At 40.7% G+C, this 26,602-nt stretch overlaps 1 protein-coding gene and 1 long non-coding RNA gene across 4 annotated transcripts in view; one reads left to right on the top strand and one right to left on the bottom strand.

The window, feature by feature from the left end:
• Window positions 1-26,602, top strand: part of PLD5 (phospholipase D family member 5) — a 155,550-nt gene that overhangs the window by 85,208 nt on the left and 43,740 nt on the right. For both annotated transcript variants that reach the window (XM_075748792.1, XM_075748793.1), the window contains exon 4: window positions 3,213-3,327. In XM_075748792.1, coding sequence (XP_075604907.1) covers window positions 3,213-3,327 — 115 coding nt within the window. The remainder of the gene's footprint in view (window positions 1-3,212; window positions 3,328-26,602) is intronic.
• The window catches only part of LOC142601049 (uncharacterized), a 133,732-nt gene continuing 127,982 nt past the window's right edge, over window positions 20,853-26,602 (bottom strand). For both annotated transcript variants that reach the window (XR_012834610.1, XR_012834608.1), the window contains one exon: window positions 20,853-26,327. This is a non-coding gene — a long non-coding RNA (uncharacterized LOC142601049). The remainder of the gene's footprint in view (window positions 26,328-26,602) is intronic.

Here is a 26,602-nt window from a genome sequence, read left to right as displayed (position 1 = left end):
AAAGTGTCTAGACTAAGCCGTGGTGAGTGTATGAATGCCTGCTGAGGGATGATGCAATGAGAGATGAGACAGAGGGAATTCCTTCCAGTTCTGGCACCGGGTGGTGGGTTTTGTATACCTGTGTAAACACGCATATTTGTGGTGAGGGTGCTCCTAGTCTTAACCATCACTACTTAAAGATGCTTTAAATGTTTTATCAATTTGAGGTTTCACCATAATTGGTCAGAAAAGGATATTATAAATGCACATCTTGTGGTGTCTCTGATGGGAAAAGAGATGCATTTTCAGAGAAGATGTCTTGATTGAAATGTAGGGCTGCACTCTAAGAGATCTATTCACCCATAGGATGGGCCGTTCAGCTGGCTGCCTGGCCTGTAAGAGACATCAAGGATGCTGTCTTGGTCACATCAGGGCATACTAAGATCAGGTAAAGCTCAGGAAACACTGCCTTGGGTTTTTTTGTCCAAACTAAAATTAATACAGAAAGTCCAGGCTTATGTATCAAAGCTTTTGTAAATCATATGTAAATAAAATCTTGTGCAGGTAGAAGTGAAATGGCAATGGTGTCCAAAAATAATTACCTTGGAGAAAAAAATGTAAAGAACCATCCCCTGAAACAAATTATTTTATCAGCTTTAGATGTTAGCTTTCTAAGTGTTTCTTTAGTAGAACAGTTAATGCATTAATTCATGTGGATAATGGGAATCAATTTCCATCAAATTTATGAATGCTTTTTCCATGTTTATTTTTATATGCTACAGCTTTCTATTATGCTTCTAGTCAAAATCAGTTTCTACAGATAACCCAAACAAAAACCATATGCCTCTGTCTTTCTACCTAGTGAATTAAATCAACACATAAAACCTTTCTGAATAGCAGTTGCTACGTGTGTGTATATATATAATATATACATTTAATGAATTTGTCATGCAAGCCTTTTAGTCCTCAATTTTCCCCGTTCACTTTTTGCAGAGATAAAAGTAATGAAATTCAAAACTAGGGGGGTCTCCAGTTGGTGAACCCAGAAGAAGTGGGGTCAATAGCTGCCTGAGCTCTGGCAGGTCAGGAGCCCATCACCCCAGGGGAGCTGGGGGATGGGGCAAGGTGTGGGCTGGGCACTCGGCAGGCAACGGCGCAGTGATTGCAGGTCCTGGATTTGGCTGGAGACTAGCAGTGCCAATCTGCAGCAATTGTGGGAGAGACCCTCTTGAGGGACCAGGGCACCCAGGAATACTGGTCAGTGCCCCTCTGCGCCCCCAGGATCACGATAGAACTGCTGCATCCATCCCCTCATACTATTACCTCATTAATTCTTACCTCTGGTAACATCTGCCCCCTTCTCCTTAAAAAAACGCAACACAACCACTGATGTGAGAATTAAAGATCCTTTTAGCTTCATGAGAATGTGAGGGACAGGCAATCCTTGACTTGCACAGCAACTCAGTGAGAGCTTCTAATGTGTGTGAGTTAAATCATGGGTGTTATTTCTTACATACGGAACCACACAGGCACACCTCAAGAAATGCTGAATCTGAGTATAAAGAAGCCTTTGAGGCTTCACGCACAGCATGTTTTTCATTCTCTGTTCTGGTAGCATTGTCTCGTGCTTTTGTTATGGCAGTATCTTGTTGACTACTAAGTCCCTGTGAGCCCTAGGACAAGCAGTGAGCTATGCTATGGATCTGAGCGAGCAAGCAGGCATATATTACACAAGTAAAACATAAACAGCAGTTCTGCGTTTCCAGAGCAGCCTCTGGCTGCTCTGTAATTTTGAGAAAGCTATTTTTTGAGGAGGGTGGGTATTCTTATTTTGCCACATGTGTTCAAAATAAGTGAATATTAAGAAATAGGTCTGTACTGTAACCAGGGTGAAGAGCTACTTTCTGTGACTGCTTAATGCTTGAGTTCCAGCAAGGCTCAAAGCGTCAATCTGTGCAGGCAATTACAGGGCAAAGGCTGGCTCTCCACTGTCAGCCGCTTCTGGGTGTGATGTGGGAAGATGGCTTCTGTCTGTGTTTTGATAGTCCATGCTATGTCAGATTGCATCATCCCAAACTGCTTTTTTATTGGCTGTTTTTGTAGAATAGAAAGATCCTTTAAAAATTTTTAGAGTAACCGTTCGTACAAAGAACTGTCTAACGTGGTTCTGCGGAACGCTTTATATTCTACCTGTTTGTCTGAAAGTTGATACGACTTGCTTTTTTCTTTTAGCTTTACCTTAGGGCCAGCATTATATTGAATCTAAAGTGAGCTGTGTAGGTTGGGCAGGCACTTTGTTAGCTGATTATACCCTAAGTTTTTGTGTATTTGACTAGTAATTGTAACTGATGTCTGCTGTAGTAAGCAGGAATGGCAGTAAGGAAACGACCTCTAACTGCAGTTGTAGTAACACAGCACAGTAGTGGCACATTGGATATTTTATTCGTGACATCGTGAACTTAGATGCTTCTAACTAAGCATTTTTCTTTAAGTTAAAATATTGAATCTAAAAATTAAACATTTACTATACAATCAGAAGATCTACTTTTTCTTTGTTTCTTGGATGTGGAAAAATGCCTTGATTTTAAAATTTTATTCTTCGTGTGAAATAAATATCTTTATAAATAAATAAAACAGAAATGTTTTAACAAATATCTAGTTCTGTATGAGATTTCTTTTTTGCTGTTGTTCTGTGTTAGAAATAGGGCTTAAATAGTAAAGTTACAGCAGTGTAAAAAGGAATAGCATTATTGTTTTCCTTCCTGGTATAGCTCATCTAAAGACGAACATGTGACCACTTGAAAAATGTATTGTACTATGGTTAGAATCAGTTACAAAAAAATTATTCAATACAGAATAAGTGTAATTAACATTTTTCCTTGCACTTTTTATCCTGATTTAACAGACTAATTCTTTAGAAGAAAGTTAATGTAAAAATATGCTTGTGCAGCATAAAAAACCTGGACAGTTCATGCTCTGCGTGTCACCTGTCATCAACAGCATTGCACAGTCTGGGAAAGGGAAGAAGCAGGTTTGGCCTTCAAAACAGTATTTCTCCAAGAAAAAACTGACTTGCTACACCATTAGCATAGATTTAACCATATCTAGGAACGGATTTACCCAGCAGTTGTGCAACATGTTTTTTGTTTTAATGTGCGTCTTTAATTTGTTGATGTGCTGTTTGAACAATTCTGTGTCTTACATCTTCTGCTTTCCTTTAATGTTCTTCTCAGGGTCAGCGTCTTTTTGAAAAATTGCTTGAACTGGCATCCCGAAATATTGAGATAAAACTAGTGAGTGATATACTGCCCGTGGAATCAAAGGTATTAAACGACTTGAAAACAAAGGGTAAGACCAAGTTCTTTATGCTGTTATGCCATTGACTGCTACGTAATGTTCCTTTTACTTAACATGCAGACTCAGATGATGTATAAAATGCACTCTATTGATTTAGTACTGTTACCCTATAATCCTTCAGCTTTCTGTGGTTCAGTTATCAAAAATCTAAAAATCTGTTACTGTAGTTGGAGTAGATGTTTGCAGTTTGCAAGTGGTCAGAAAGGTGATGCAGTGATGAGATAGCTATTTAAACTCATTATAGCCATGCTAATGGTAGGCAACGTAACCTGAGAGACTGCTGTCATACCTCGTGGGACAAGGTAGTTTCCTCTTTTCAGGAGTGGAACAATAAATTAATTTAAAAAGCATGTTTATGGTACTGATGATTCTGAAGCACTGGAAAATAGACCATCAGTCAGATTTAGTCAACTGACAAGGTTTTCTGTGCTACATGAATTTCTTAGGTGCCTGCTTTCCTAATTGTTGTTTTGAGGCTTAAAATCCCTGTCCAACAAGGGATTACACACTGGCACTACATGACTAAATTTGCTTTATGTAAAACGTGTGGAAAAATAGCAAAGAGAGTTTAAAAGAAATGCTGAAAGTAGAATCTCTTAGGAGCTCCAACAATCTCTCACACACTTCTCCTGTGTGTGGTAATACACTAACTATAAACTGATAAAAGTATGATTTTAAAGGTAAGGTAATTTTTCAAAGGGCAAAAAGAACCTATATATTTTGATGGTGATAATTTTTGACACAGATTACTATATGGATCACAAAGGGAATTCTAAAAAGTTAATTAAGCAAAGCAGTTGCCATGTGTAGCAGCACCCTAACATGTCTGTTTATGGTAAAGAATAAAGGATACCCTCTCCCATCAAAAATCAATCTTTATTTGTTTACATTCCTTGCAATCTCCTGACTGGAAAAGTAAAAGAAAATTACTAATGGAAGTCCTGGTCCCTTAAAGAGATCATCTTTAGATCAGGAATGACATGTTATTTAAATGTAATAACTACAGAGACTTGTCATTTCACTACACTGCCTGTTGCAGGGCTTTGATTATTTCCGTTACGTAACCAAAAGTGATAGCGATCCTTTGACAGCCAGTAAGAATTACCTCAGCTTTGTCAGACAGCTGTGAAGTAAGGAATTATCTTTTTCTGATGTGTTGAAAAGAAATAGGTATTTTAATATCAATGTCAGTAGAACCGTCTCTGAAAAAATGGTTTCTTTCCCCTGTGATTCTAGTGTCTCAAGTTCCCACCAGTCAGAGGACATGAGAGGAAGGGCCTGTACATTTCTATTGATGTACCTGGCAAATAGATATTTTAGCTATTGTTTACTGAGAATACCCAATATCAAAAACTATCCTCTTTCAAAAAAAGATGAGAAAAATTTTTAGCTAGAAAAGGCAGTGATGTTTGTCATTAACACTTCCTTGATTTTATGTGAGAATTAATCAGACCTGTGAGCTTTTTGAACAAACAGAACATAGACTTTTACAATTTTACTAGCTTCAGTTTCCCTTATGCCTTGTTCAGATTTCCAAAACAGGAAATTTTAGAGTATTCAGATGAAATGATTGATATATTTGAGTGCTCTGAGCTACCAAGAATTGGAGAAAGTCACTTTTATATAGTAATTCTTGTGAGTTTTGCTGTCATTGTCTTTGAACCCTGTAATTGTAGATATCAATGTGTAATGTTGGCCTGTTTCAAAGACAATATTATAATTTCTTGATTTTCTCAGTATGAGTGGTGGTGTTTGGTTTTTTTCCCCCCCCCCTAATTCCTTGTTTTGATTTGCTTATTTCTACAAATTCTGACATTTTTGTTAGAATATCTTGATTATGACGTGGTGATTGCCAGCTCTGTTGCAAGTCTTTCACCTGCATTTAGGTTTGTTGTTTGGTTTTTATCTCCACGAAAGCTAGGTAAATCTTCATTTGGTTCTGCATTCCTGAAAAGAGATGTTAGTTTTAATATTCAATCAGATTTACTTGTCTTAATTTTATGTTGAAATGAGCAGATCTTGTATGAACAGCAGATTCATGGAATGTCTTGCTTGTGTCAAATAGAAGCTAAGTGGTAGGCTAGCTTAAAAAAAAAAAAAGAAAAAGACTCCCCCAATTTCCATTAGTTCAATAATATTAATAACACAGTAAATGAGAAATGTATCTACATTAGCTTTTTCCATGTCGGCTGGAGAAAATAATTACTGTTACCTACTACCATTGCTACTACTGCTCGTAAGGCACTGGTCACCTGCATCTTCAAAAATCAGTCAGAACTGATCCTTGAAAGGGAACTGTGCATCATCATTTGGACACATATATTCATGAAGATAACTAATTTTTTTGCCTGCAACTGGTCAGATTTGTCTTAGAAAGTATGCCATGCACCTTTTTTAATAGAAATGTTCCTCTTGTGGGAAAGCAAGCAGTAAATACGTCAATAGCTCAGCCAAGTTTTGAAGTTTCTCAAGATGGAGAACCCGTATACATTTGGTTGAACAGACCCAAACTCCCACTTGCGGTGTGTGTCTCAATGAGGCAGAGGAGGGTCCAAGCACTACTCTGTGGTTCACCAGCTAATAAACTGAGCTGATTGTTCCTAAGCAGCAAGTATGCTCGGAGCCCGAGCCATGGGCAGGAGCATGGAGAGAAAGCTCGTGCATAGCCTGTGGGGCTCTGTGCGGGCATGTGTTCCTGAGCCTGCCTTCACCTTGCTAGGTAAGCCTAGGCCAGCCTCTTCTTTCCAAGGCAGACTGTACGCAAGTCAGACTGTCTCCAGGTAATGGGCTGCGCTACCAAATGTGAGAGACAGTTGCTATCACACAGAGAAGGTGGAAGAGCCTTGTCTTTCTTTTCAGCAGACTGGGTGATCAGAACCCCTGAGCTGCATCCCCATGCTGTGTGGGCTGGTTCCTGGGGTCACGATAAGGGATAATTTGGGTGTCAGCCCCAGGACGTACCTGTTGATATACTGCCCAGCAACGTTTAAGGATACTGCAGTTCCTCAGCCCATGGTTATCTACCTCACATCTTCAGGTAGTGTACCTTTTCTGACGTAAGTAGCCCAGGTAAAAGTCTTCGTCTCAACACAGTGGCCTGGGTTTATATGTGGCGACTTGAAGAACTATACTTGGTCATCTAGCTTGTCTCATGCAGTGGTTTTATTTCGTACTAGGACCCATGATATGTTACAGCACTGCTGTATCTCAGCACAGATGTTGAGACTACTTCTGCCAGCCAGATTATTTAGCCCATCTTTCATTTTTCTAGACAGGTGTGCATGGAGTTCCCTTGCCTCTTCCCCATATTTCTGAAGTACTGTAGAAAGCAGCTTTGATAGAACTTTACCAACCCAGGGGTGCATCCTAGAGTCCTCCTTACACATTCTTCTTCTCCAGTAGCCATCCCTAGTGATTAACAGAGGAGAAAGTTGAAATCTGACTTCAGATTTGAGCTGATGGGGTAAGATAAAGCATAACTTCTATGGACGGGAGAGCAGAACTGAACCGATGTAGAGTAAAATTAGTAATTTACAGTTGCAATGTTAGTACAGACATCTGAGCTAGCTGTGAACCTGCAGATCTGTCGCCGTTGTTAGGCCTCTTTTTGCCATGTTTTTGCTATTCTGACTCACTTGAGCTAGCCATAGTAGAGTAGGTTGATTACAGAAGCAGTCTAGCAGCTGCAGTGTGAAACATAGATTGATTTACTGTGCTAACACATAACGCACCTAGAGCTGCAGTGACAGGAGCCTCCAAGTGCTGAGATAATGTATATTTGCTAATAATTGCTGCACTGTGGGAGTGTTATTTAGTTACAAAATTAAGCATGCGGAAATGAGGAAATACTAGCTCCAGAACATATATTTATGATAGACTTTAATTACATTATCAGATTCTGTATTTTGCATAGAATTCCTGGCTGGTACTTGCTCTAATCTTACCACATTAATCAGAAGTTTTTCCCTTGTATTGAATGAGAATGCATCAAACATTTAACGCCTAAGGCAGATGATGCTCATTCAGGGGATATTATTTCTGCTGGTAATGGCTAGAATCTTTTTTTTATCTTCATATTTAATGTATGTCTCCAGGCTTTCTTTATTGCACATCTGCCAGATCCTGCACTGAATGCAGAATGATTAATTTCCTCATAGGCTTTTCCATGCTGCTTCTCACTGTGGTATCAGAGTGCTCCGCAAATACAGTATTAATGAATTTCTTTTTACAACATCACTGTTAGGTGAGGGCACTTGCTGTTTCTGTCTCTCAGGGACAACTAGCAATTATTAATGGCAGCACAGGCACCAGAAGCCCCATCTGAGCATTTTTTCTATAGTCATAATTTAAAAAATGTATATTTGTAATTTAAAAAAAATCAACCGCATGTACGTTCTCCCAGCTCCTGTTGTCAAAATTACTACTAAACAGGCTATAAACTATGATGTTCTTTTTATAGGACCTTTTGTAATATGCAGTCCTAGGGTGTAAAGTCTTGCTTCTCTATAGTTATTGTTGAAGCTATATTTCACTTTCACATATATATATACACACACACACAAATACTATGCATATATGTATATGACTCTCTGGTAAAAGGTAGGTCTGCTTGTAGGCAAAATTTGGCTCACTGTAAACAAACATGTTCTTCTTTATTCTCCTTCTGCTGTGACAGTAGCTTATTAATGCTTGTTTTCAAGGTTATTGTTTTAGCTTTTTCTCAGCTGCGGTTCTGTCTACTAGATTGAAACATCTCTTGTAACCCTCCCGTTCCTTGCACATAATTATGTACCAGTCTTTGTTCCTCAGTAACATTTGAATAGTATTGTCTCCAATTAGCAGGTTGTTGTATCGTTTCTTACGTGTATGGAATCTAAATCCCATACTAATTACAACCTTATTTTAGCTGACAGTGTTAATGCTTTTTAAGACATGCCAATGGATTTCCTTTCTTCAATTTGCATTGCTTCATTCCTTTTCTATTTCCTTTTTTCCCCAATACTGCCTTTTTGTGAATCCTCCCTTTTTCATATATTTGCAAGGAATGTTTTTTGTTTTGTCAGTGCTGGCTGAGGCGGATATGAAGAGAGGAGTCCGTCCATGTCACAATGTGATTTACAAAAAAAAAAAATCAGCTAACTCAACTAGCAGCTATTTAAGTGTCAGTAGTGAAAGTGGAGAATAATAGAAAGTCATTGCGCTAGGGCGGGATCGCATGTGAGGCTGTTACTCACGGAACAGATCGTGCACATTTGCCCAAGATTACTCTCTCTCTCAACCTGATACAACCAAAACAGAGAAACTAAAAAGTTATATTATTGCAGGGAGACAAAGAAATGAGTAGGAAGTGGAGCTCCAGAAGCTTTTTGTGCTTCATTTGTGTGCTTTAGCTTGCAAGCCCTAACAGATACCGTTCCATGACAAATTAAATCAGTTTCTATCTGGGCAGCTGCATGAGCCCAGCCTCCTCTTTGCCCTCCCCACCATATGTTGTCCCTGCCTTCTTCCTTGCATCAGTGATCACGTGGTAAGACAGTTCAGGGGGCTGATTTGGCTACAAACTGGGGTTTTTTGGCTGGTTTAATTGTAATTTGCGTTAGGTTTCTGCATTACTCAGTGTATGATCTCACAGGCATAAATGCTGGGTATAACGCAGAGATAGGAAACGCATAGCTGGAGTTGGCGAGGGAGGGTAGAACCACTGGAACCTGGTTTAGATAGGCTTAATCTGTCATGGCACCAGAAAGCTCGGAGTTCATGTAATGCCTAGGGACTTTTGCTGGTTTTGTTTTTTCCTGTACTTTTGTTTTAATGAAATTGTTGCACGATGGACAGCAATACTGAATATGATTTATATATCAGATGAAATGTGTTTAGTCCCATATTCTGTCTATTTCTGTTGGCACACTTAAGGTGCTGCATAGTTTTAGAACTGCCATGCTTGTGGCACCTCAGTTCTTACCTTTGGCCACAATCATGGTCCCTTTCCCTTGTCTAGTTGTGGGGGAATGGGAAGATGATGTCACATTTTTAACATATTATAGAAGGACTGAAAAACTTCTGTTATGTCATAGAAAAGATGGAGATCACTTGGGAACATTAGTCCAGTTCCTCGTTTATGAAACAAGCTGTGAATTAAGCACTTTTTTTAACCTAGAGCCTTTGTTTACTGCAAACTCTAGGAATGTGGAGTTCACCATTTGGGAGAAAGTAAAACATTTTTCTGGAAAAGATAAAGCTACAGGAGTAAGAGGAGGCATTTCCTGACAAGTTTCTGTGGGCCTAAAAGATGTTTTAGTTGTGAGGGACTTGGGTTTTTGTGAAAACTGTTGGGAGGATAAACCATGGTGACATGGATTAACATTCAGCTCAGAATATTTGGTTTCGGTATTAGAGAAAATGTTCCAAATATGGGGACGGTGGACTGTTAGGAGGTTATGGCAATTTTAAGACAGACAAGCCCCTGTGAGGAGTGGCCTCATGAGTATTTGGCTCTGGTGCATGGGAAAGGTCTAGGTGGGTTTCAAAGTTGGTTTTGGAATAATGATTTGGAAGGAGAACAAAAACTTATGTGTTAAAGTATATTCATCTCAACATAAGAAAGAAAGAATTTTTTTTACAGTAAGAACAATCATTCACCAGAACAACCTCCCCAGGGACAGGTTAGAGTTCCCGTCACTGGAGGTTTTCAAGATGTGACTGGACAGGGTGCTAGATAATCTCATACAGGCTGCAATTCCCATGAAAGACTGGGCCAGATGACCTTCTGAGGACCATTCTAACCTGGGCTTTTCTATGATTCTGAGTAAGCTTTTAATTCCCCTTCATGTGAAGGTAATGTTGAGAATCAACATAAAAACACTGCAAAAACTGAAAAGAAAATACACTCCATTCATACAGTGAGAAGCTGGAATCCTGAAGCTGGGTCTTGAAGTGATTTCTGCCTGTCCAGATGGCCAGTTTTTGTGCAATATACCATAAAATTCATATTATATGATGCATGCTCCATAGGAATGTAAAGAGTGCTCTTTAGGGTTGAAGCTCAGTAGATGATTTTATGTAAGGCATTGAAGGGAGTTGTAGCTCCGTTGCTTGCTTGATCAGTCTTTCCTAGGCTGTATTCTCCAAGACTGTGTGAGGAGGAAGGGTGCTGAAGATGGAATAAGCTCCTACTCTTTTAAAATTCAGCTGTACCAAAAATAGACTAATTTTTCCCCATGATTTTTCAGGAACAAGTAACCAGGATCCTTTGAGAGGACCAGTAAATTAGGGGTGAATCCTCCTGAAGGAAGCAAGTAATTTGGATCTGAGTTTCATAGGGTTAAACAAATGTGGAGGAGAACAGAAGAGGATAAATCCCTTCTTCCATTCCTTTCAGATTTTAAATGTTGACTTTTTTTTAAAATTCTGCCTAAGCCATACCTTAAAATATGACAGTGTTCAAAAGGCAGCTAATGAAAATTGTGCTGGCAAGGCCTTTGACATCTGATTTTAAATTCATTTCTATATTTTGATTTATTATGAATCAGACCTTGTTCCTTTTTTATTATTATTTTATATGCCTTGGGTACCCACAACAGAGTAGATGCATGCTTTGATTTAGATTTTATTAGTTGCTGCTGGAGAGTGTTTCCTGATATTTTCTCAGCAACTTTCAGCCTGTGACAAGTAATCTTAAAGCCAATTCCAAGCTGAAAGATCTCATTATGTTCTTTACTTCTTAGAACCTGCATAATAACTTTGACAGAGTTCTGCATAATGAGAAATACCGAGCAGAATTTCCAAAACTAGTTGTATGCTATCTTCAAAGAAAGAAGCAAGTACAAATTTTGCATCAGAGATTGAAGCGTTCAAGTATCTACCTAACATCTAGGCCACACTAACATGCAGAAACTCCTGCTTAGTTGTTTCTGGGGTAGATATCTTTCTGTTTACGCACCTAAACTCTCGTACCTCAGTTTATGTTGCTAAGTGTGCGTGCATCTGCTAACATCTTGATAGCAAGGAAATGCTCAGCATTGTTTCTATGCCTAAATCCCATGAGAATTCATATGCAATGCTTCTCGCTACTTTCAGTTGGGGAGCTAGATCCTGCAATGTAAGGTAAGCCATGTCCAACCTTATGAAACATGGCTGAAAAGAGCAGGTGGGTAGCACTTTTGTTATGTTTTAGGCATACACAGAATGTCTTTGACACAGAACATCTGCCTGGGTTGCAGAAGATTAGGTTAAAGATCCCGCTCTGTCTGAAGGTTTCTAAATCGTCAACTTGAAGAAGAGCTGTCTACCTTACCAGGCACCTGACAAAGAAAATTGTTTAAGCTAGTATTGAAAATCTTAAATTTAGTAAAAGAGAGTTTGCAATCACAAAGGATTGGGAAGTGCAGAGGGTATTTTGTAGTGGCACTCCCTCACTTCCTTCTATTCGAGCTCTAATAGTTGCAGAAAATCTTCTAGTCTTTGTCTGCATTTAAAGATGACTCTGTAGTAGTCACTCCATTTGGGATGGAAAAAACCTGGCTTCCAGTCCCTGCTCTGCTTCTGCTCCTTCTACTGCCACCAGATATATTTTGAAAGAAATGCCTTGCCCTTATTTGTGAAAGAATTATTTTAAGCTTCTGATTGTAGGACAGGATTTTGAAACTTCATTGGAGAATTGATCCTGCTGCACAATTCTGAATGAGGGTCTGGAGGTAAACAACATACCTTTCATTGGCATTTTCCGATACCTAGTTTAGATGTCTTTTAGCTTAAAAAAAAAAAACAACAAACAAACAAAAAAACCCCCCACACCTGCCTAATAGCCCAGTTTTTCTTATAGGTTCTGTAGGAAACTAGATGCCTAACCTGGGAATAAAACTTCCACTGGAGACACAAATATCCCCAAATTAGGCAACATAATAGATCACAATGTGAAACAGCTTATTTTCTCTTATGAGTCTGAAGCCCACCAACTTTAAGATGATTTAGGCATAGCCTGCTTTAGAGAGTTCTCCAGCATGAGAGAATTAGCAGTATGACGTTGTCACGTCCACAGCCAATAGAGAAAAACAAGCAAACAAACAAACAAACAAAACTCCACACAAAACAAACCTCACTATAATTTAAATTCTGAAGGCAACCAGGGCCTTGGGTTGTACTGGCTTGTTTTGCAAAGAGGGAGAGGGCGAAAAAGGTTCACTTAAGCCCAAAACTCCATGCCTATGAGAGCCAGATATGCAAGCAATAAATTCTAATTATAAGCTCTACAGTGTCTGTGTCTGTAGACTTTACTTAGAAATTAATACCTTTGCTGAGAGGAATGGCTATGTTCGCAGGGACAGTACCCTCCCATTGGTAAAGTGTACTTTTGCATTATAAGATATCAGTCACATGATTTCCAATATCTGTAGCCATTGTTTCAAAGACCCATAGGTAAATAATATTACATTTTTCTTGATGAATTAGGGCTAGATGTACTGTAAAGCACTTTTAAGATCTTAGATGTTTAGTAGAAACAATATCACAATTCTTTTGCTTTTAAATTTGTAATCGTAAAAGTCTTTCACGGTAGATTGGTCAGTATTTTAGTAAATAATTTCAGTTTGCAAATGTCTTTGCACTTGAGTCTGGTACTAATGCATGTGTATTCATGGATTTGGCAAGAATGGTCACTTCTGTATTTCATAAGCTCCAGCACAACTATGAGTGTTGGTCATCCAGCCATGTTGTGAATGGCCAAATTGCTTATGTCTCGCAGTAACCGGTCAGGTTCAACATAGCAGGTTTGTACCGCAGCAATTATCTCCAAATCTTGCTTGATAGTTTACATGCTGGAATGAATTCTGCCTGTATGGCAGTAGTTGGTTTGAGTCACTGACACTTTTTAGTACAGAGGAACCAATAACGGATGGCATTAGCAGAAATTAGTTGTGACATTTTTAAAACATATGGATAGCATGCAACTTCCTACCTACAGTTACTGGAAGAGCTGGCAAGAGCTGCCAGGGCCATCTGAGCTCAGAAAACATTTGTTAGGTAGCTGTGCTCCCTTCACAGAAATTTTGGCGCCCCATGCTTTCTCTTGTACGCAAAAGCACTAACACTATCTCATGCTGAAAAGAGATGAAAGCTAATGGTCCTACATACAGGTCCAAAGAAAGCAGGTTAATTTATTGTCAGTAAATTTTGTCTTGTCCATTCGTGTAATTCCCACATGTTTCATATCCACTTGAAGCCTGACTGTCTTCCTAGAACTGTGCCCTGGTCAGTCACAGCAGCGTGGCTGGTATGACTGGTATTTGTCATTGCTACCGTTTGCAAGCAGGCTTCAGCCTTCCCAGTTATGGTGAGTCTTTGGTCTCTCACCTCTCTCATTTTTTATGTCATCTAGACTGAAATGCAACTACAAACTTGGGCAGCCCTGAAAAGACCATCATCTAAAGTGACATCACATGGACACTTGGATCTCTGAAGTTGTGTACATGTTTTTACATTCTTCTAGCTTCTTCACTGCTTTGCTCAATCAATATAACGCTTCTGCTTCAAACCTGCAATTAAAGTATTGTGTGCTCAAAGTTATACAAGAAGTTGTCAAAGGCATCTAAGAGCATTAATAGATGTCCACGCCAAGCTGACGCTGTTTGACTGACACTATTGAGTTTTCATGTGTTGAACGCTTTGGAAAGGCTACTCAACTGTGCTTCCCCTTGGGTGGCTGCATACAGTGTGGTTGTACCATAAAGTAAACCCATGTGACCAAATCTTGCTGGTTTCTACAGCATTAGTTACCAAGCTTTATCTTTGTAACGAGGAGTTGCCACTATCATGCTAATACTGATCTTTCTGGTAATCTCCTATATCAATTTTCAAATGGCTTCTACGGCACTTTGGTGTGTCATGAATTTTTACACAGACTAATGATTGGAAAGTAAATTACATTAAGCTTGTTCTAAGGTAACTCAACTGGAAGAAAAGTCCTCAGAATTATATCTCTGTGTTACTCTCCGTCATTTCCATCTCTTATTGCACACTCTTATAGAGTGATTGTCTCTAATGTTTACGCTTGAGAACAGAGTGCATTCAGCATCTTTTCCTTCCTTTGGACAGAACATTAACTATGTTTAGTGTGCAAATATTAGTAATTATGTAGTGTAGAAATTGACAGTCACTTCAGTGACTGAAAACAGATCCCTGCTCTTGATGCTTTTAATCTCAGTAGTCATGTTTGCATAAAGCGATGGGAAAAATACCAGCAGAGTTATAGGACTACATGATGTCTCTACTAAGCTTCAAAATCATGTCAAAAGAACATTATGATGGTTGCAATGTCAAGCTTTCAGAAATAACAGTTCCTCAGCAACGGGTCACAGAGCAACTGTTCTCAGTCATAAGACAATGGAAACAGACTGAAGGTTGGTCTTCTGCACTGCTGGGGTAAGCAGAACCACACACTTAGGGAAGGAGTAAAACAACTGAAACAAGTGGAGGATGATATTCCCCTTATTCTGTATATTCATTTAGCATCTTATAGGTTAGGAACTGCCTAGTCATGGACTTCAGCAATCTGTTGTGGTGTTTGGATGATTTTCTCCTTCAATTTGTGCAATCATTTTTGAATCTATTTGTATTTTTGTCATCTGCAAAAAAACTATGCACAGTAGCAATGTGTTCTGCAACCTCATATCCATATTTCCTCAAAATCTTTTTGATTTACTTTCTATAGATTTACATTTAGGTTGCCTGAGTTTAACGTTACTTCTCTCTCTTTCCTTCCCTTTCTTTCCTTTTCCCACTTGGACTCAAATCTACTTATTGAAGGATACCATTTTATCTCTAACGTTCTTCTTTAGCTTCTCTTTTAACTGTCCTTGCGTCATCTCTTGGGAGAGGGGCATTTGGTTTTGCTAATCACATACATTTAAGCTGAGCATCTATTAAAATGTTTTCAAGTATTGCCAGGCAACCAATAAAGATTTTTCTCGTTGGCCTTTGATTTTCTCTTAGCATACATCCTTATGTTATGAAGGTCTTCTTTCTGAAATTAAACATTGCCAGAATGGGCTTGTGGGAGGCAGGTGGTGGTGTTACAAAGATAGTGAGCTGGAGTACAGTGTGGTCATCCTTACAGGGGCTTTTTGATAGTTGCAGCTTGAGTCGGGGCTATGCATTGCTCAAAATAAATCAAGAGTAGCTTCTCAGCTTGTGATTCTCTAATTGGTCCATGAAGCTATCATTTATGGTATGTAGAAATACATTCTCTGTATCATGTCAGTTTGTACCATCAAGCTCTTTGCAGATATGACACAGACTTTAGTTAAATATGACATCATCTTCTTCCTGATGGACCCTATCAAATTCAATGCACAGGGACACTTATGCTCATGTAAGCATGTGCAGAATATGTTATTTCACTATCATTTTCATTGTTCTGTTTCTTCTTCCGCTTACTGAACGCTGATCGAGATTTCATCTGGGGACAAACTAATTTCCTTTTTCTCTCCTATGGTATTAACACTGAAATAAGAGTGCTTCATGAATACTCAAGAATAAATGTTCATGATGCTCACAAAAAAATGGAGGAATTGCTTAGTTCCGATTTTACAGATGAAGATGACACATGTAAGACCCAAAACATCCACTTATTTTTATGTCAGTTTGCAGCGCACACAATCTGTTGGTTGTTTTGATTGTTTCTTTAAAGAATATTTATCACTGTGTAGCACTTAATGTATATCAGTATCATTGTGAACAAGATTAGACCCCAAGGGCTCAAACGAAGTCCTCAGAAAATGAGATGCATGCCAGCCCTGCCCTGTCTCATGCAGAGCAGCTTTGTGGAACATCAGTTGTGGCATCCAAATATTCTGGGGTAGTTTCAAGCAGCTTAAAATGTGAGACCATCCTGTTTCTCTTCAATCTTAGCCTTATTCGCTCCATTCATTTTGTCTTTTGTAACACATGAGAGAGGTCCCACAGCAGCAGTCTTTGTTCCAAGGACCTCATCCTCCCCCAGACAGAACTGTCTCCTGTGCTTCATCTGACCCTGTTAATGTCTAGTACTGCTTTCAGTTTGATCTTTCATTGTTTTCATACAGCAGTTGCCTGCTTGCCTGTCTGTTCACCATACTTCACGTCAGTATTCCACTATGTTCACCATCCAAGACATTATCATTTCCATTTTACATGCATTTTATAATGCAAATCTAATTGATATCCCTGTCTGTCTCGTGCCTTACTGCCCCACGCTCTCATCCTTCAGGCTTTCCTGGGTGTGCGTCCGGCTAGCTGCCTCAAATTGGCTTCTGACGTAATGGCAGCACTTTCTCCTGCCGCTTAAAGTCCATGATGTGATCCTTGGTACTAGAAATGCGCATGCTGCCTTCTGGCCTGGCTTTCGTAGGGATCCCAGTGTGCAGCTGTGAGCAGGCCAGTTACGCAGCCCCTGTCCTGTACCCTGCTGCCATCCCAGATGGCTCTGAACTGGGCAGTGTCTGTCTCTTAGTGTCCTCAAGCTGATTCTCTCTGTCTGTCCTGTGTGGTTTGGAGAAGAAAGAGAAGTCCTACACCTGGTTCTCTACTCATTCAAGATGTCATGGGGGAATAATACAGCTATATTCCTGTCCTTCACAGACAGTTGCTGATATTTACACTGGAGAAATGAGATGATACTTGTGGTCTAGTCCCTCTGGGACACTAAAATCCTCTGTGATTTCAGTGTGCTGTCACTTTTATTGACTGTATATTGTGTATGTCCTTCACCCAGCTAATAACACAGAATCTGTGGAGTTGTGGCTTCCTTTTATTTCGCTTTCTACATTTTAAATAGGCTGTTTGGATGAAAGTCAATCTGTGTTTAAAAGCTGCTAACTGACAAGCTATTGATTTGCATCCCCTATGTATTTCCGCAAACACAAAGCATTTTTTTCTCACGTGCTTTTTATTTTTCCTCAGTGCACTGTGTGGATTTTTTGACATTGGGGCATGTCCATTTGCCTCTTTAAAATATCTCCATTTTAACATATGAAATATCCTGGTGACCAAACTAGAATGCTGAAGCCCTCAAAAATGCATCCAACAGGCTGGTCAGGACAACAGTAAATCAAATGTGAGAGACTTCAGTCTGCTACAGCAGAGCTGCAGTGTCTAGTCTACATGCTTACTTTTATAAAAGAAGAGACTGTAAAAGTGTCTTGTTCTTTTAAGAACCTTAGACCTATGGCAAGAAACAAAAGCTCAGCTTCAGTTGTTTGGACTAAGAAAGAAAGAAAGAAATTCCCAGATTCCCAATCTGCAACAACCATCGGCAATCTTTGTCTACCTTTGTGTTGTATATCATGACTTAATATCTGCAGAAGTTCTAGCACATGCTAAATAAAATAAAATTAGGACCAAACTGGGCACCCCAAAACTGTGGTTAGCCTTAAAACTCTTAAGAAAAAATATTTTTCCTTTCCACACATTTATTTGTAAAGGCTTGGAGAATATATCATGCTGCTTATGTAGTCAGAGAATAAAATATATCCCTCAAGTAACTGGAGAGTGGGGGAGTGAATGAATAACCGAATGAATACATGCGCTAAATGAAACAATGAATGAGTGGGAAAGGGCAAGAGTTAAATGATGAACTGGCAACGAAGTGGGAGAGAGTGAAGGAGAGGGAGGAAGAATGATGGGGGAGAGTAGTGGGGAAAATGAAATAAAAGGGAGGAATGAATCAGATGAAAGAGAAGGGCAGAAACAGAAAACTGACTAATTCATTTAGGAAAAGATCAGAAAACAATGCCGGCAAAAGGCCAAGCATGTTCTTGGTGGGCTTGTGACAACATAGATGAAAGGAGAGAAAAATAATTGGAGCTGAGATAGGAATGATCTGAAAAAAGTAGAAAAGTTAGAGGCTGATTTGGTAGGCATAATAGGACAGGATCAAAGGAAAGAAGTAGGGAAAGATGCTGAGGGACAAGTGAGAAGTAGTAGTAAAAGGAAATGGCTGAGCCACTGGCAGACCCAGGCTGGTTCTGGCTGTGCCTCTGCTTCCCTTGTGTGGCCATGGCCAGGTCAGCTACTGCTCCTGGCTTTTGGTAGCCTGGAGGTCATACTCAGAGAATCAGCTGATGAAAGTGCAAGAAAAAAATTGATTCTATTCTGAAGGTATTGCAAGAATAAAAAGCAGTAGCTTAGGACCAAATAATACTGCCCTCTGAGGAGGCATATTCTGTCCTCACCTCTTTGCCTGCCCTGCAATACGTCTTCTCACCTTCTAGAACTGGGATTTCTCCTTCATGGGAAGGAAAACGACAGAACCCAAAGCAGAGCTACAGATATCTGAGGACTACGTTTTGGGAATGATTGCACAAGCAGTGTTATTGCTAGTCAGCATGTTTAGAAGTGACTGTTGCTAATACTGATGGTTTTAGAATCAGAAATAAATATCAGAATGAAATCATGTTGTTAAGAAGAAAGATGGGGATAAATAGTTGCTGCATTTGTTGGTAGGGATTTAGCCTTGTTCATTCATAGAAGGTTGTGATTCTAATTCCTTGTGTGTTAAGATGAAAAAATGTCCCTGAATCCTTGGATTTTTCATCTAGGAAGTGTATAAACAAATCTAGGGCTTCATAATGCTAATCCAAGTAAAGAAAAGAGTCTTTGAAAGGGGGGGGGGGGGGGTAAGCAGTGTGTGAGTTCACTAATCTCTCTGTTATATTTAAAATAGCTTTTTTTTTTTTTTTTACAGTAAAAACATATGCAATTATAATTAGGCAAAGAAAGCCACAATCCAACTTTAGTAATGCTTTTCCTGATAGCATTATAGTCTCTCTTTAGTGGTAATATGCTTTGTCGCCTGAATCAACTAAGAAAGAAAATTAGTTTTCCCAATCTCTAAAGCAATCACTTTTATAGCTTCATCTAGTAAATGAGCATCCTACTCTCCAATAATGAAGGACAAAAAAGATGTGGAATTTTTTAAAAAATATTCTATCAAACTTTATTGTACACTGTCTTGCAGCTTTACTGAATCATCAGACTCACAAAACAGATTTATACTCAGAAAATGCTATTTAGAGGAATGCTGAGTTCTGCTAAGGGGAAAGAATTGAACTGATCATCAGTGCTCTCATTATTCAAAGTTTTATTCAAAATAATCTATGACTATTGATATGAAATACCTTAAATAGCTCAACAAGAAGTAAAAATTTGATGAAAAATACTGATGTCAGAGTCAAGTCAGTGCAAAATGTGAGGATTTTTCTCGTGTTTGCTACATCACGCTGTAAGCTCATGACCCGGCAATGTAAGCCTGGAGCCCAGAAAGCCAGCCATATCTTGGGCTGCATCAAAAGAAGAGTGACCAGCAGGTCGAGGGAGGTGATTCTGCCCCTCTACCCCACTCTTGTGAGACCCCACCTGGAGTACTGCATCCAGCTCTGGTGTTCTCAGTACAGGAAAGACATGGAGATGTTGGAGTGCGTCCAGAGGAGGGCCATGAACATGAACGGAGGGTTGGAGCACCTCTCCTATGGAGACAGGCTGAGAGAGTTGGGGTGGTTCAGCCTGGAGAAGAGAAGGCTCGGAGGAGACCTTCTAGCAGCCTTCCAGTACCTCAAGGGGGCCTACAGGAAAGCTGAAGAGAGGGACTGTTTGCAAGGGCATGTTGAGATAGGACAAGGGGTAATGGCTTTAAACTGCAAGAGGGTAGATTTAGATTAGATAGTAGGAAGAAATTCTTCCCTGTGAGGGTGGTGAGGCACTGGAACAGGTTGCCCAGAGAAGCTGTGGCTGCCCCATCCCTGGCAGTGTTCAAGGCCAGGCTGGATGGGGCTTTGGGCAACCTGGTCTAGTGGAGGGTGTCCCTGCCTGTGGCAGGGAGGGTGGAACTAGATGATCTTTAAGGTCCCTTCCAACCCCAACCATTCTATGATTCCATCATCAGGCAGCAAAACTTGTTAAGAGAGGCATGAAATGTTTGCTACTTTCAATAAAATTATTAGAGGGTAAAGAAAAGCTGTTTGGATCTTTTTAAGTTACAATAGATTCTTGTGCACAGACTCAATTTAATAATATTTTTTTTTTAAAGATAGTCTAAAATGGGAGTCCTAAACTTTGTCCCAAACAGTAAGGGTTTCTATAGCAGATATAGTACAGAAATCACTGGCTTCAGAGGCCAAATCCAGGTGGGAATGTGTAGAGCTGAAGTATGTCTGCTTCCTGACTTGTTCCATATAATGAACTGCAGTGTTGGCTGCTTGCCTTTGTGGGGTACTTGCTTATCAACTATCTACTGAGTGGCTTCACGTGCCTTCCCAGGACATAGTGGCATGGATGTGTCTTTGTTAAGAACAGAATAGATGTTTTCCAGTGGAAATTGTAGAATGTAAAATTCTAAATTTACAATTAAAAATCTTAAATAAAAAGTCTGGTAAACAGCACAGGTTTTAAGAAAAAGAAGTGGGAAGAAAGGAAAGAACTATTACAGTGCAAATAATAAAATCCCCTGGGGTTCACAAGGTTAACTTACTTTTAAAATTCATGTTGTTGTATATTCTGCATTAGAGAAAGAAGTATCAGGCTTCAAATCCTGTTTCTAAATATCAAGGGTTTTTAACATGGGCTGCACTGCATTTCGTGGTTTTTCGTTATGGAATCCCAGTGCTTTATGGATTTACGGAAGCACTCTGTCTTGTGGGTGAAAATGAGAAAGCCACGAGTTTGCTCTGGAAACTGGATTTCCATCTTTGGAAGGACTAGAGATATGTAGTCATGAGTTTTTTCCTTGTTTGCAGTCCAAATTCTGTGTATAGGTTAATTAAACATGCACACATGTGATTAACCAACTGAGTTACCTGCTATTTGTAGGAAAGCTCAAGTAGAGTGTGCCTGTGCTATATCTATTCTGTGGGTAAAGAGGAGATCTTTTATCTCTGTGATGTCATATTTGTCATGGTTTTTCCACCCTGTGTTAACATGCACCTTTGGCTTTTTGTTAGTGAATCAGAAATTGTGTTTAGCTGGGTATTACAAAGAAATACTGTCAGGCCTCTCTTTTGTCTCTCCTGTGACATGGGGTGAGAAGCGTTTTGGTTATATGTTTGGGTTTTCTGCTGAGTAGATCAAAAGACCTCAGCAGGCAGGACAAAATGCATTCACATGGGTGAGAGCCCTAACACTCTTATGCTGAACTCTGTCTACAGCAGGGTACTTAGCTGAGAAATCGGTGTTTTGATTGCTTGGACTAGCAACAAAGGCCAACGTTTGACATCTTTGAAGCCGCTGTAAGGATGTATGTAGACAAATGTTACCTTGGGAACTAACTAGCTCCCAAGATGTCATTGAAATTAAACAAGCAATTGAAAGAAACTAATTCTGACCTTTTCTTTGTTCTCAAGAATCTGCCATCCTGCATCCAGTCAGCAAACTCTGCACACACGAGACGGGTCTTTTCTGGATCTTCTGTATCACTGTGGCCCCCTGAGTAAGCGTGTGGGAAATGTCATCCCAAGCAAATGCCAGCATTGCCCTCCTACTGCTTTGTTTGCACAAGGCAAACGGTTATGCAAGATAAAAGGCAAACAAATACTGGGGCTTGCCACCTGGAATTTCTGAGAGGCCTGATTTGGGGAGGAACGGAGGCTGCCGTTACGTTGCCCTACCTTTAAATGGCAGCACTGGCATAAGCAGTTTCACCCAGCCACAAGCCACTCGTCCCCACACCTGCGCCATGCCTTCAGCTGTGTTGGAAAAATTGTTTACCGCCACGTGGTGAGCTGGACTAGTGAATTGTTCTACATTTGAAACAACCTTTTAATTTTTATTTATTTTTAACCTGGATCCATTTTCTGATCCAGCTCGTTCCTTAGACACTGAAAAAACTACTTGGGCACAGCTGGGGAGGTGGTGGAGGGAAGGAGAAGGACTGCTGAAAATGAGATCTGGTCATGCCACTATTACTGGGAGATTTTGGGTTTCTTTTTAAATGTGCCCGTTGTAATTCTGTAATGTTTTGTTTTCAGACAGAGAGCTGGGTTTTGTAATGCTTATTTCTCACATTCAGCTCTTGGCTTCCTCAGCAGGTTCTGGGGCTGTGCTGGCTCACAGAAATTATTTTAATCCACTGAATGAGTGAAAAACAAAGCAAAAAAAAGCACTGGTGAACATAGAGGATATTTGTTCTCCCTGGTTGTGCAGGACAGAGCCCGACAGCTGTTACAGTCTGCTGGGAAGGGAAGGGAACCAGGCGAGAAGCTGGCTCAGTGCCTGGAGAGGGGGCTGGGAAGTCACCCGGCAGTGATGGAGACCTCTCTCTTATCACACCCGTGACTCCACAGGGAGATCCTTGACTGCAGCCCGTCTGCTCGGGAAAGCTCTCTCGTAGCAGCCTCTCCTCCAAGCTCCAGCCAGGCATGGACACGTGAGCTGGCTGGGGAACGTGCCAGTGGAGATGAGCGGTGGCAGCACGCAGGGGGCAGAGAGTGCTTTCGGCTTGTTTTCCCTCAACCACCCACGCCGCAGCCCCAAGCGCGTGAGCCTGGCCATTGCAACGCCAGTGGGTGCTGCAGGCACCCTCTCTCTCCAGAGACAGACCAGAGGGGCCCATGGAGCTGCACTCACAGATTTTTCTCCTGCGCACTGATTTCCTCAAAATTATCTTTGTGTCAGGGACCTCAGATGCTGTAAAATAAGGCAGTAAGCATTACCATAATTTTTCATTAAAAATATCTATATCAGAAACAGCTTCCTTTTGCTACAGGCAACATTAACTTTGGGGGGCCAGTGTTGTTTTGAGAAGCTGTGTGTGCAGAGTTTATGGCTGATTGGGAGTGAGTATTTCATTCAGAAAGAAGATATGTTTGTCATGCAGGTAGCTTGAGTGTTACCGTTTAAAGCAGGCCAAGGTGGTGAGAGCAGAAGTTGTATTGAGAAGGCTTTCTGGGGATTGCTTGTGCAATCTAGAACATAATTTCTTTCTATGATTCATTTTTTGTATGTGTGGCAGCTATATAAGGAGCTGCTAAAGAAGAGGCAGCAAGGTTTTTAGTGTACTTTTTTTTTTTAAATTACTATGGACTTGAACTGATGAATAGCACATAATCCCAGAGTGGCAGGATTCAGTCCTGCTAGTTTTTAAAAAGGAGAGGTGTTGTATGTGTGAGGAGCAGAGGGCAATGTAAACAAAACAGCTGATTCAAAGTTAAGTTATGACCATCAGAGATTTCCCTAAAAGTCCTTGAGTGTTCTCTCTTTAAAATAAGTCTGAATCATTAATCCTTCTGGGGCCAGGCAGACTTTTAAATTGCATTTCGGATCCAATATTCCATAAAGAGCACAGAAATAGTAAATAGTCTAGCTTGTCTTTTAATCATTCAGAGACATAGCAAAAATAACTTTCTTGTCAAGTTGTGCATTCCTCTGCTTTTGTACTTGTCCTCCTCTGAGTGCTGGCAGGTCACGCTAATGGGGCTTCTGGAGCAACTCCAGACTTTCTGCAATCAGTTGAGAAAATAGCATAAAAATTCCTGGGGAGATGATCCTCTGCCTCGGTCACTTGTGTCTGCCCAATATGAGATAGCTACTTTACCACTTGTGAACAGGGTATGGAAAACTCTAGATTTTTGTCTCAGTGGAATAAAAATTATTTTTATTCATGGGTGTACTTTGTGCTAAGGCTTGTAATAGAAAGCAAATAAAATGAAAGTGTGTATTGCAAAATGTAGGGAAGGAAACTTTTATATATCTGGATTTTATATATCTGTATATGAACACATCCATATCCTAGTGAGCAAATTGTATTTTAAAAAATAAGTTTGGGAGCTAGGAGGCAATAAAGGCTCTTTTGTTGATCTTTCTGAGCTAGCACATGATGATTAACTGCATCTATACTGATCTGAAAACTCAGTTTAGCTGAAGTAATGCAGCAGGTCCATGGCACGATGGCATGTGCCACGTGTGCTGCCTCCCACATATATGGTAGCCTCCCAGAGAGGCCGTGCAAGGTGTCGTGTGGGCTGTTCATGGGATGGACTAGTTAAGTCTGGTCTGGACTCTGGCTTGAGGCTACCCTCCAAAAGGTATAGATCACAACATGTATCATTGTATGCCAAGTGACTGTCAGCAGTGGGGTGAAACAGAGAGGCCACAGCTCACATTCTCAGACTCCTTTTTAAAGCTCTCATTACTTGGAGTATTTGCTTGGGAATACACAGAATTAGGTGAGGGGAAAAAACCAGTGCTGGGAGCAAAGGCATGTGGTACTGAGGAGAGTGAAGGGATGGCAAGAATGAGGTACGCAGAGGAGGGCCGCTGTTCCTACTGCAGCCAGCTTGGATTGGATGTGGTGCAGGAGCATTTGTCAGGCTCAAAGTGCAAACCTACGAGAGAGCTGTAAGCAGTGTTGCTTTCACTGGCCAAACTCATTTCATATACTAGCACTTCTTTATATCCCGCTGTCCCTTCTACTTTGAGATCCCTCTACAACCTCCCCACTCCCCCTGCCTACCCACAGCTCTGCGTTGCTCCCCCTGCCTCAGTGTGCTCCACCTGCCATCGGCTGCTGTGCCTCTGCAGCCTGCATGTGACAACCTCTGTTTTCCCAAAATAGGGAAGGAGAGGCATTCAAAAGCCCCTGTGCATCTTCTCCACCTTTACAACTCTCCCATTCCTAGCAGGGGGTAGCAGAGCTCAGCCTGACCCCACAACCCTTTCTCCCAGAGCTCTGCGCGATGCACAGTCCCAGCACGTGCCATCAGATCATGTATCTCCATTTCTCTCCATCCTCTTCCCTGCTGCAGCACTGTTTCCTGCTGTCAGGGCTAATGGGGTCAGGGCTCTTGGTGCTTTTCTCATCCTTGCTCTGCCTGTTGTGAATCACCCATCGCTGTTGCTGCAACTTTCCAGATACCTCTGTCTGGCTCTGCTCTCAATCCTTAAATCCTTCCCCTTTCCTATTTGTCTTTCTCTCTGGTTTTAAAAACACTATAGTGAAAGTAAGAAAGTTATGAAGACAGAAGGCCAATTTTAGCCGTAGTACAAGCAAATGCAGCTTCTGTTTCTTGGGCGTTATGTTTGCTAACTCCAGAGTGAGTTTAGCCTGTAACTGGCGCTGTTGAAAACTGTTGCAGGCAGAATGCGCATGTTTGCTTTCAAGGCAGCTGTGATAATAGCAGCCTAAACAGTTGCTCTTTCTGGGTCTTCTTTACAAAAATTATTTATTATATCCCCCAGGGAGGTGATCTGGCTCAGTGATGTTGCTTCTGTACCAGGACAACCTGGTAATATCCTTGACTGCTCTCAGGCATTGGATCCAAAGCCTCCTGGTGCACCTTCTCCAGATTGATCCATAAATCTGGATCTGGAGGCCAAGCAGGAGCCCTGTGAGGCCTGGCCTCCTTCAATCTCCCATGAAGAAGAGTCTCTCAGTTTGTGTAGCTGGCTGGTGACCTTGCTTGAGCAGCAGTAAAATCTAAAGCTATCATATGCTACAACACAAGTGTGCCAAGATGCGCATCTCTATGACATACAGTTTTTCATGATAGACCATATATGTGATGAGCTCTTGACTGAAGTCTTGTGCTGACTGCTTAGAGTGGTTTGACTGAAATATGTAGAAAAGGTCCTAAGCCTTAAGCTCCAGTTCCTGAAGTCAAGCTTGCCCTGTGGCCCTCATCACATTGTTAGCGGAGTACCTGAGAGCAGGCAGCTAGACTGAACTGGATGTTGCAAGGCTAAAAATGGTAAATGGCACTTGCTTGTGCCATCCTACTTCTTTGGGATTACTTTGGGAATTGGATTTCTTTTGGAAATGGATGAAAAGTCAGTCTTTTTGCAATGCTACTATTGTCTTCTGTATTCTTCCTCCATTATGAGGCAGACCAAGAAGCTGAGTGGCAGCCTGGCACCTCCCAGGGGCTGTGTTCCCATCACATGGAGAAGGTCCATGCTCTCAAGGGCAGGGTCCCCTCTGTGCATCCTAGACTGCATCAGTCATGTCCCTTACAAGGAGTGTAAAACCTCCCCACCTAGAAGAAAAAGAGAAATGTCTGTTACTTAAAGCATGCTTTGATCCCTAGAGCGGTCTCTTTTTTTTCTGCAGAAAGAGGGCAATCTGGCCCAACCTTTGGAATGCACAATTTTATGGAACAGGCAAATCCACTTGAGTTTTAGGTGGCAGTGCTAGTTTTCTCTAAGAAACTAGCAGTTTAATCTTCAGTGAAACAAAATTGTTAGATTTATTTTTTAAGAGTCTGGCATCTATATTAGCAATCAAGCCTACAAATTGTGCCTTCTGGTTGAA

This window comes from Balearica regulorum, chromosome 3 (assembly GCF_011004875.1).
Source record: "Balearica regulorum gibbericeps isolate bBalReg1 chromosome 3, bBalReg1.pri, whole genome shotgun sequence".
NCBI classification, from domain to species: Eukaryota; Metazoa; Chordata; class Aves; order Gruiformes; family Gruidae; genus Balearica; species Balearica regulorum.
This window is presented reverse-complemented; position numbering and strand designations above follow the sequence as displayed.